Source organism: Artemia franciscana, chromosome 6 (genome assembly GCF_032884065.1).
Source record: "Artemia franciscana chromosome 6, ASM3288406v1, whole genome shotgun sequence".
Classification (NCBI taxonomy): Eukaryota; Metazoa; Arthropoda; class Branchiopoda; order Anostraca; family Artemiidae; genus Artemia; species Artemia franciscana.
Genome location: NC_088868.1, coordinates 29,500,658 through 29,512,667, shown reverse-complemented (window position 1 = coordinate 29,512,667; position 12,010 = coordinate 29,500,658). Strand labels below are relative to the sequence as shown.

Genomic DNA, 12,010 nt, shown 5'->3' with positions numbered 1-12,010 from the left:
AACAAATCTACTTTTTAGTCCATTTGAAGACGGATTAATATTCTTCTTTGCATATTTATTACTTTATAAACCATATCTACTGTACAAACAAATTTTTGAACGAATGTACTTTTTATAGTGTTAAATGACTTGAGGGTTTCGAAAAAAAAAGAAAGTTGTATCTGAAACTTTAATAATGCAGTTTTGTTAGCTAAATGAAAACTAATATTTATAATAATAATAATAAAAAAAACATTTTCAATATTTTCACCCCCAAAAAATCGTCCTTTGTTTTTTTTGGCTATACTATGCTATACCTGGCATCTGGTACCACCGATTACAGCCAAAAATGTGATTTACCTATCTTAGGCCTTGACAGTAAACGACTGTTATATCGTGCTTAGTACAATTGTTACTTACTAGACTTTCTAAAACAGACTGGGCGAAAAAAAAGCTTTCGAGCTTATTTTTATGTTTCTCAAACAGTTATGCAAGAATATTTTTAGGGACTGCTCTTTTCTCAGCTTTAGAAACATAATTCTGCACCGTTCAATCTTAACAACAAAATTCAAATGATGTATGTTTCATTAAATATAAATAACTCTACCTCTAGTACAAAATAAGAAAATTTAAATGGATTTCCTAGGATTTCCGGGATAGTCAGCGTCGGCTTTTATTTTTTTATCTTTTACTCAGATCTCTTATCAAAACTACACAAGTTATAGCAAGACGTCACAGTCAATTCTGAACAGTTTGGCCACACAAACTAAATAAGTTTACAATGGACGTGATAGGGTGATTCTTAAAGGTATCGAACGGCCTTAAACAATAAAAAAAAAAAAAAAAAAAAAAAAACGATTGGAAAATTTTATTCCACAGAAGAGATATATGAAAAGTTCTACAAATGGACTAAATTTCACTTTTTAGCTTCTTTCTCTTTCTGTGAAGCCAAAAACTTTTCCCGGAATTTTTTACCCTCGACCAAAAGCTTTCTTTCCATTTCACTAAGCCGAGGTAATATCTTGGTAACAACTCCCGTACCAATGGTTGTAGACCCATCTCGGATGGTAAATCTCTGTCCTTGCTCCATCACACAAGGCTTTTGAAGCTTCATTTCAATTCTATAAGAAATTTTAAATATTTTAATACAAAGAATAATTCTGCGAGATGAAATTTTTTTTTCTCCAACAAGAGACATAACTTTGAAAATTTATTACTATATATATATATATATATATATATATATATATATATATATATATATATATATATATATATATATATATGTATATATATATATATATACATATATGTATGTATATATATATACACACACATATATATATATATATATATATATATATATATATATATATATATATATATATATATATATATATATATATATATATATATATCATGAAAAGAGAAATCACCAATTCAACAGCACAAAAAAAAAAAAAGTTTTCCTAAATTAGTGATTAATATGGACCAGCACTTGAATGAGGCCTTAACCCCACTCATCCATACAATCACATAGGTCAAACAGCATAGCCATACACAATCAACCATAAAGAATAATCCATGGACAGGCAGTCATGTCGTCAATAAGTATAAGTCGTCATTTACCAAACAATAGAAAAAATTATAAAGACAAATAATTCAGAGGCAACAACCCAACACAAGGGCTCATCAGGAGAATACACTGGCCTATATAGGGTTTCGCCACTTTAAATTCTCTACCCAGCCAAGTGTCGTGGCTACCACAGAATATCCATGGCATCCCCGTGCCAGGTATCACCCCCAAAATACATGCCTATGAAAAAAAAACAGAAAAAAAAGCAAATGTAAAACAACCAAGTAACACCAAAACAAGCTTATCCTGTTATTATATCCCTCTTTTTAGCAAAAATAGGTAAACTAAATATAATAAATTTTACCAAATCACAAATATTAACATATTGCAAAAAAACTGAATAAACTAAACAATTATAGAATTCATCTTTACCATGTGGCTAATTTTTAAAAAAATCCGCTCAATTAGAAACACAATTCAAAATAAATGGCGCTGCAACAACACCCCTCGAACCTCCGAAATTAGTTGAAAATTTCTTTAAGTATTTCTAGATAATTCTTTTGATATTTATTTAAAAGTTCGTTATAATGAAAACTAAATTTTTTAAATTGCCAAGTTAATTTATTTGCAGAAAAACCTCTTGATATCAATTTTTGGCTTAAGATTTTACATCTATTTTTAAAATCAATATAATTACTACAAATCCTTGCATAAAGAAGTAACTGTGAGAAAAACGCTGAATATGTGATATTCGACTGTATATTACTTTCAGGGAATGGGAAACTAATCACTTCAAAATCAAAATCATCCGTTTTAATATACATTTTAAAACTTAATTTATTATTATCACAAATATTAATATTTAAATCTAAGAAATGATCTTCATGACCAGTGCCATGACTAGGTTCAAGAATAAGCTCTGATGGATATATATTTTTAGAAATATCAATGAAATCCTTACAATTTAAGACCAAAATATGATCTAAATATCTTTTATTATTTGACAAAACATGTTTTAAATTAATTGGATTATTCTTATCCATCATATATTTATATTCTAGTTGACTTAAAAACAAGTCAGCTATAAATGGGCTGGCATTCCCCCCCCATGGGAATTCCCACAATTTGCTTGTACAAATCACCACCAAATCTTATATAAGTATTGTATAAAACGAATTTTAATAACTCAAAAATCATATCCAAGCTGTAACATCTCAAGTTAACTGTAGTATTAAAGCAATTTGTCCATATAGCTTTTTTATTATAAGTGTCTATTTTTAAGAACCTTTTACTAGATAAGAGGAAAGATTTCTTGATAACAGTTTTTAAATTATCAAACACTAAATTAAGTGATAAATTAGTATACATTGTCGCAAAATCGAAAGACTCAATTCTTTTAGCTGAAACCATTGTTAAAGAATCTATCACCTGCAGTGAATTATTAAAACTCCAATATGGATTAAAATTCAAAAATTTTTTAATACCAGAACAATAGGTTTTAAGTTTATTTACAATTTCCTTTAAAATTAAAGAGAGGTCAGTAGCAGCGATGCGGGTTGGACATTTAGCTGCTCCAGCAATAAACCGTGGTTTAGGGGGATTCTTATGAAATTTTACAGTCCAATATAGGAAAGGGAACTTTTTATCATTGTCATTTATTTTAATATTAAAATTTTTAAAAAGTATTTCTTCAGTCTTTTCAATTAAATTCTCATCCTCTATTTACCTTTTCGTAAACATTAGTTGTGCATAAATCCCTTTTTAAGATATCACAATACAGCTTCTGACAAATTATGGCAAAATTATTATTAGCTTTATCCACTGGCACAAATACAAATTCATTCTTTAGATTAGCAATTGCTTGTTTAATCTTCGCATTATAAAATCAAGATTTAGTGTTACTATTTTTTTAAATTAGAATATATTTTATTTCTTATATATATATATATATATATATATATATATATATATATATATATATATATATATATATATATTGTTGATGGTGATTACTAACCGAACATTCCCTGTGTCCCCGTCGTCTATATATCTCCCCTGTGCCCCCTAGCGTCACCGTTGTAGTTGTGTCCATGTCGTCATTTATATTCCCTGTGTCTCGGTCGTCATTTGTGTCCCGGTGTCCCAGTCTGTAATTTCTCTTTGAATGTCCCGGTCGTCATTTATATTCCCTGTGTCCAGGTCGTCATTTGTGTCCCGGTTTGTAATTTCTCTTTAAGTGTCCCGGTCGTCATTTATATTCCCTGTGTCCCGGTCGTCATTTACATATCTATATCTATGTATGGGGACACAGGGAATGTTCGATTAGCAATCACCATCAACAAAGCTCAATGGCAATCATTAGAATAATGAGGTATAGATCTGAATACGGACTGTTTTCCCCATGGACAATTATATTTTGCATGTTCAAGAGTCAGTAAACCTGACAATCTATTTATATGCACAGACAATGGGACAGCGAACAATGTTGTATATTCGTAAGTTTTACGTAGTTAAAAACATATATATATATATATATATACAAATATATAAATATATATATATATATACATATATATATATATATATATATATATATATATATATATATATATATATATATATATATATTCATATATATATATATATATATATATATATATATATATATATATATATATATATATATATTTACATATATATATATATATATATATATATATATATATATATATATATATATATATATATATATATATATATATATTTAAATATATATTCACAGGTGGGACACAGGGACACAACTACAATGGCGCGTAACGGCTTACGCGCGCGGGAGGGCTTGGGGGGGGAAGCGCCCCCACCAACTATGTGTTGGGGGGAGGGGGCGCAAAGCGCCAGAGTGAGTGCACTTTTACACTATATTTTCAAAGTAGAGACCAAAATCATATTAACTCCCTCGACAATTCTAGGGAAAGTCAATAATTGATTACGCATAAAAATTAAGCACCAGAAATTTAGTTCTTACATGTTATCAGACGTTCTCTGGAAAAATCTTCCAAAAACTCCTAAAGGTTGAAACTCCGTGCATTTATTATATATTCTTCAAGATGACAATGCAATAAAATTAAAATTGCAAGAATTTATTCTTCTTTTGTGATGACTCGGTTTTATATCTTTCTGGATTGTATCCTGTTTTAAAAAGAAAAGCTTTAAAGGCTCTCAAGTCATCTTATTTTCGTTTCCTCCAATTTTTGTTGTATCTTCCTCCCTGGTACAAGAACAGTGATATGGTAACAAATTTCAGGGCTCCAGATTTATTAAATAAACTTGAAGTGCTACACCAGAAACTATCCGACTCGATACATTTTATAATTAACCCTTTTCATGGCCTTCTAAAATGTTTTCTATAGTAATTTAATGAGTTATAAGAAGTTGTTTTTTTGTGTGTGTTAGTTTTCTACTCCACTGTTTCATGTGGGTCACAAATAAATTATTATTATTATTAATACCGGGCACAGAATGTCACTAGATAGACTTGCTCTTTGCTATCTCAGAAAGGAAGTTAATTTTTCTTTCTTATCCCGCTCTTTACTTATACTTTCCTATTTCTACTCTTTACTCTCCCATACTCTTCGGGGCTAATTCCCAAAGACTTACTGGTGCCACACACTTTGAGAGCCAGCTATTCAACCACACAGATATTCAGTGAGAGGGGAAGGGTCTGTGAAGACTATACTTCCCTCAATGTAAAACCCCTTATGAGTTCTCCCATAATTACTTTGGTTGTTCACGTTAATCATCTACTTTTGACCCCTTTATAACAGTTGTGCCTCCAACACTAGCCAAGACAAACTTGCCTGAATAAATCCAAAGAAGTTCGATTTTTTTTCTTACAAATAATAAAGCCAATTAATCTATAAAAAAAATTGATTTACGAGAAGTACATTTGAATCACAATATTCAATTTTTGCTAACTTCTCTTATATCCACAATTCAATCGTTAATACAATAATTTCTATTGACGTACTTTAACTGCGCAGCAGAAGTTGGAATCACAACATACTTCTACACAGTGGGAAAAGAACAAAGAAAATACCCCGACACATTTTAATAAAGAGAGTCTTAGTTCTCGCAAACAAGATCTTCCGGTTTTTCTCCTTTTTTTTTCCAAGATTGGTCTTTCTCTTAATCTTGATAATTTGAATCCTAATTTTTAATGGTCTAGGGTCTTCCCCCGTCTCCCCTAAGTTATTGTGGTTTTCTATACCTTTCGTTCCTTCTTCTTAGTGGTTGGGTATTGCAGTTACTGCTTCAATTTTTAGTCTATGATATTACGCCTATGTTCTTGATGTGAAAAAGAAAACTCAAATTGACCATTCTAAGATTGCTGCTAATGAAGGGAATTATAGTAGACGTGCATTAAGTAGGCTTATTCTAACGAAAGACCTACTGGCCTACAACGTCTATGTGCTATTAGGTTCAGCTTTTCACTTATTTTCACTTTATCATCCTTTAGTCTGTCTGTTTAGTTAACTTCATTGTTGTAAAATTATAGTATATTCTCTCTTTTTCATCATATTACTCCAGAAGTATCATTTTTGCATAAGGCGTGGATTAAAAATAAACTTACTAAAAATTTATATTTTGGCCTGTCAAAGAGGTCAGTATATTTCAAGGAAAATACGGTACAATGAATAGCAATCATTAACTTACAAAACAAAACTTCCTTTTCAAGGATCAGCCCCTCCCCTAAATTGTTGGTTGAATACACCTATCACAGAGAGTTCATCCAACGCATTTAAGAGAAATATTAACTCTTACCTTGCATCTTCACCAGGCATAACTAGCTCCTTATCTGGTAGGTTTATTTCACAAGTGATAGTCCATGTTTTGGAAAACATATTCACTTGATTATATGTTGTAATCGGTCTCTGGCGACCGCCTTCATCCTTATTCAATACGTAAACCTACATAGAAAAACAGTCAATAAAATAATAAAACCTTAGGAGTAGTTCAAGCGAGTGGGACAGGAGCGTACGAAACTATGTTGGCCTCAAGCGTAATGGTGCTGCAGTGAGTGATTAATACTAGCAGTATGATGCTGCCTAATAAACAATCCAATTAAGAGGGATATTTTTTTAAAGGGATTAAAAGCAGTACCGTTACATTCTATTTTTATATATATAATGGTACAGAAACCCAGAAATTGTTCAAAAGTTTGCTACTACTGATGTTTTTAATGTCTCATAAAAAATCGGATTGGAAGTTAAAAAAGAAACTTTTTTACTCATTAATCGTTAAAAGCGAATTCATGGCGTGAAAGTAAGAAGACTTTACTGAAGTGCTCTATGGTCCTTATGTTAGATTAGCAAAAACTGTTCATCCTCCGAAAAGAACTTCAAGTTCATGAGGACCAGAAATTTAACCAACTAAAATGTTTTGAACTTTATATATTCGGGTTAGATAGGTTGCAGATCCGAATCAGAACATTATGTGAAGCTCAAGGTGGCGATTTTAGAAAATACTACACAATTTAAGAGCGTATTTTTTAAAAGTTAATTTAGAAAGCAGTTGGAAAGTAAAAAGGCAATATATCTGATTTTCAATTTTTTATAGAAAGCAGTTTCTTTAGAAAGGCAATTTTAGAGAACAGATAGAAAGTAGAAAGACAATTTTAGAAATTAAAAGGCAAAGCCAGGAATCTCTTCAACTAAAAAGTTTTTAAACTGCTTTATTTGGGTCAGCTACGCTGTACATTCAAATTAGAGTACTATTTCGTTTCCTAGGTGGTAATTTTAGAAAGTATTAGGCAACTTCGAAGTTTATTTTCTTTAGTAAGTCATTTTTAGAAAGTAGTTAGAAGGTAGAAAGGCGATTTTATTTGATTTTGTGCCGTTTTTTTTATAAAGTAGTTATATAAGAAGGTCAATTTTAGAAAGTAGAAAGACGATTTTAGAACTTAGTAGGAACCGAGAATCTCGTCAACTAAGAAGTTTTGGAGCTGCTTGATTCGGTTCAGCTAAGCTTCAGATTCGAATTAAAACACTATTTTGTGTCCAAGGTGGCTATTTTTAGAAAGTATTTTTTTTTTAGGAAAAAGGAAATTTTAGAGCGATTTCTTAAGAAAGTAGTTCGAAAGTAGAAAGATGACTTAACTAATCTTGCACTGTTTTTTATAGATAGCAGTTTTTTTAGAGAGGTAACTTTAGAGAGCAGTTGGAAAGTAGAAAGGCAGTTTTAGAAATTAAAAGACAAAACCGGAGATCTCGTCGACTAAAAAGCTTTTGAACTGCTTTATTTCGGTCAGCTATGCTACAGATCCGCATTAGAGTACTATTACGTCTCCAAGGTGACAATTTCAGAAAGTTATAGGACGCTTTGGAGTGTATTTGCTTAAGAAAGTCAATTTCATAAAGTAGTTAGAATGTAGAATGACGATTTATTTGATTTTGTGCCGTTTTTTTTTAGAAAGTAGTGACTTTAGAAAGTAAAAAGGCAACTTTAGAAATTAGCATGAACCGGGAATTTCATCGACTAAGAAATTTTGGAACTGCTTGATTTGAATTAGCTAGGCTGCAGACTTGAATTCAAACACTATTTCGTATCTAATGTGGCAATTTTAGATAGTACTAGACAGTTTTAGAGTGTTTTTTTTTAGAAAGTTGTTAGGATAAATTGAAAGATCAATTTATCAACATTGCACATTTATTTTTATACAGAAATTAGAAGGCAAAGTCGGGATTCTCGTCAATTAAAACGTTTATTCACTGATTAATTCGGGTCAGCTAGGCTGCAGATCTATACTAGAGTGCTATTGCGTCTTCAAGGTGGCAATTTTAGAAAGTTTTAGGCACCTTTGGTGTGTTTTGTTTTTTGAAAGTCAATTTTTGAAAACCATTAGAAGGTAGAAAGGCAATTTCAGTTGATTTTGTACCGTTTATTTTAGAAAATAATTTCTAAGAAATTAATGAACTGCTTGGTTCGTGTCAGCTAGACTGCCAATCCGAAATAAAATACTATCCGAAATAAAATACTATTTCGTGTCAAAGCTGTCAATTTTAGAAATTACTAGGCAATTACAGAACGTTTTCTTTTTTCGAAAGTCAATTTTTGAAAGTGAAAAACCTGTTTCATTTCATTTTGCACCATTTTTTCTAGAAAGTAGTTTCTTTCGAAAGTCAATGTAAGAAAGAAGAAAGCCAATTTTAGAAATTATCACGCATAACAGAAAAAAACAAAGAGTAGGTTTTCGAACTTTCCAAACTTTCTAGGGCATTTCTATAAAAAGCTACCTATAACACATGTGACCAATGAATAGTATTGACATCACTTACAAAGATACCTCAACATGACGAGTATCAGGTAATACAAGTTTAACATAGTCTTTGCATTTCAGTGTCCCGCCCGTTTCGCTTAAGTCCATATTTCAAAGCTCTATTACCTATGATGAAATGGCATCCAATCACACAAGTTCACAACAGTAAACACAAGTTCAAGAAATCTTACATCCTATGCTTTAAAAGAATAGTTGTCGTTGTATCATTCATTGCGAAAATGAGTAGAACAACAGCAGAACAAACACAAAAAATTTTTACAAGAGGAAGAAGAAAATCAAAAATAATAAACACAACATAGAAATAAGAAAAAAGGAATGTCAACACTAACATTTTTCCAGGCCATGTATTTGTTTTTACAGCCTGAGAGATCATTTTTCCATTATGTCTAATCTTACCATTAATAACACATTGTTAATTATAGATTACATCACTTAATATGTACAACCCATGGGATAAAATGGAGATAGAGTGACAGGGGGTAAAAGCCACACAACTAATAAGCAACAGAAACTAGACCTCCGTTGCCTGTGCAACGGGAAGTGTTGCAGCAACTGTGCCCTGTTCCTTAGGGCACAGTTGCGGAGCAACACGTGCAACTGTGCCCTACGGGACACAGTTGCGGAGCAACAGTCTCCATTATGTCCTTCAGAGGACATTTTTCTAATGCGGCTTCGATTGTTATCTTGAAGCATCTTTGATATGGTTTTATTTCGAGCTCCTACTAAACTGAGTTTGGTAAAATGTTTAGCTGGTCCAGAAATAAACGAGAAAAAAAAAATTCTAGCTGGCCCAGAACCGAAGTTACCTCTAGAACGTCGAAACTTCGGAAATTATTTCTAAGAGAACGAAGCAACTTGGTATAAAGAACACTTCACTTCTTCTTGCATAACTTTCATAGCACTACTCGATAAAAATAAAATAGACATCAAAATCGAAAATTTAAGAAAATTTCAAAAAATCGGAACGAGATTGACTTTTCCGGAATTATTTCCGGGAAATAATAATAATAATAATAATAATAATTTATTTGTTACCCGCTTGTTTTGACAAATTAAGCGGATTAAAAACATTAAGGAAAGAAAAACGAAATAACACAAACAATACAATTAATACAGTCTAATCAAAGGGTGGTAAGGGCCCAAGCGTTGACAGGCCTCAGCACCTAATCTAGCATAGAGTTTTTTATAAACGAAAATAATATCAGTGGCACAAAACTTTCTGATAATCTTCTGATTTCTATAAGAACGCGGCAGATACAATAAATATTTACAATAACGAAAATACATAACTCTTATGCCCTGCAAATCTTGATTATTAAACAACGGGCGCAAACCGGAAAGAAACAATATAGAATGATCGCAATATGTAGAATAAAGTCTGGATAAAGCCTTTCGTGAAAATCTGTAAGAGCTACGGAATTTCATGCTTCAGTTCTCGAAAACATCAATAAAAGTTTTATATGAATTCATAATTATTTTATCTCTAAAAAGTTTACTTCCGAAACTAGGGCCGTCTTAACTTGACGCCAATTCGAAGTATTATGTTTCGAGACGCACATTTCGGGAATTATTTCCGGGAAATCTGAAAGAGATACGGAAATAACGTCTTATAGTTTTCTGCTTAACTTTTGATGGTCTAAACTAGGAAAATATAAAACAAACCAAATTCACAAAAAAATTTAAATTGCCCCGAGGGCATGACAAAACTTCCAAATAGAAAAACCCAAAGAAGGAATTTTATTTCGGAGAAACTATTGTAAGCTTCAGTTGTTAGGAGATCGAGACCTGTCGAACCGCGTTGGAAAAAAAATTCTAGCTGGTCCAGAACAGAAGTTACCTCTAGAACGTCGAAACTTCGGAAATTATTTCTTAGAGAACGAAGCAACTTGGTATATAGAACACTTCACTTCTTCTTGCATACTTTTCATAGCACTACTCGATAAAAATATAAGAAACATCAAAATCGAAAATTTGAGAAAATTCCAAAAAAAATCGGAACGAGATGGACTTTTCCGGAATTATTTCCGGGAAATCTGTAAGAGCTACGGAATTTTGTGCTCCGGTTCTCGAAGAGACAAATGAAAGTTCTACATGAGTTCAGCATAACTGTATTTCTAACAAGTTTATTTCCGAAGCTAGGGTCGTCTTAACTTGACGCCAAACATCGAACGCACAGTTTCTAAGAAAAAACGGTTTTATTTTTTTTATGGAAAACTGTTAGAAATTTTAGGAACTTCTCTGGAACTTCTTTACTCTGTTTCACGTTTCCCTTCCCTCTGAAAAATCTCAAATTTTTAACTCTTACCACTTCGGAGCTAAAGGTCGCTGATCACGATGAAAAAAAAAAAAAAACTACGAAAGCAGTAGTGTTGCTCCGCAACACAATTGTCAAAAAATATAAAACTAGATAGTCGTTGCAAAACCCTCTTACCGTGATGCAAATACACAGGCGACTAAATTAAAAACCCATTCTATTTAGCATTCAATGCTTCGTCTCTAGTCTGAATTGATAATTATTATAACGAAAAGCATACTCAAAAGGAGTGCAAGTTTTTTTTACCGTCGTCGTTTGCTTAAGAAATACTTTCCTTTCAGGGTTTTTAACATTGGTATTGATAGTCCAGGTGAGTTCCAAGTAAAACACAAGTTTATAGATCACGTCTTCAAACTAGGCAAGTTTTATCGATATATCCACTTCTCTTCTCTATCCTATTTGGTCCCCTTCCGATTAGGTTCAATAGACATTTAGAGATTCCCGTCGTCATCCAAAAATGCAAATTACTACTGTGGATATGAGAATATTTTTTGTTTTATCTTTGACAAAAAAAAATGTTTTGTGCCAACAATTGAAAAAAGGAAGACAAAAGATACGGCATTGAGCTTCACAGTCCTACATGGCGGTGCTGATCTCCGTTTCAAGGTTCTCCAACCAGGAAGTGTAATGGGGGATGCTAACCATCCTGTGCTTTTTCTCACCCTTTCTATTTACATTCCCCATATTTCTCTAGGAAACCATTTAGAGCTGGGTCAACTTTGGCTGAGCTTACAGTCACGTCACAGACCCCCGTCCCAAATCAAATAGCCACCAACAGCGGGACTCAAACCCCTGTCTTCACAAT

At 32.2% G+C, this 12,010-nt stretch overlaps 1 protein-coding gene across 1 annotated transcript in view; it reads right to left on the bottom strand.

The window, feature by feature from the left end:
- Nucleotides 1-832: 832 nt before the first annotated feature.
- LOC136028288 (elongation factor Tu-like) overlaps nt 833-12,010 on the bottom strand; it is a gene marked incomplete in the record, with an annotated part of 38,217 nt that continues 27,039 nt past the window's right edge. The window contains 2 exon segments of the mRNA XM_065706039.1: nt 833-1,100; nt 6,377-6,522. Of these exon segments, the coding sequence (XP_065562111.1) occupies nt 896-1,100; nt 6,377-6,522 (351 nt within the window).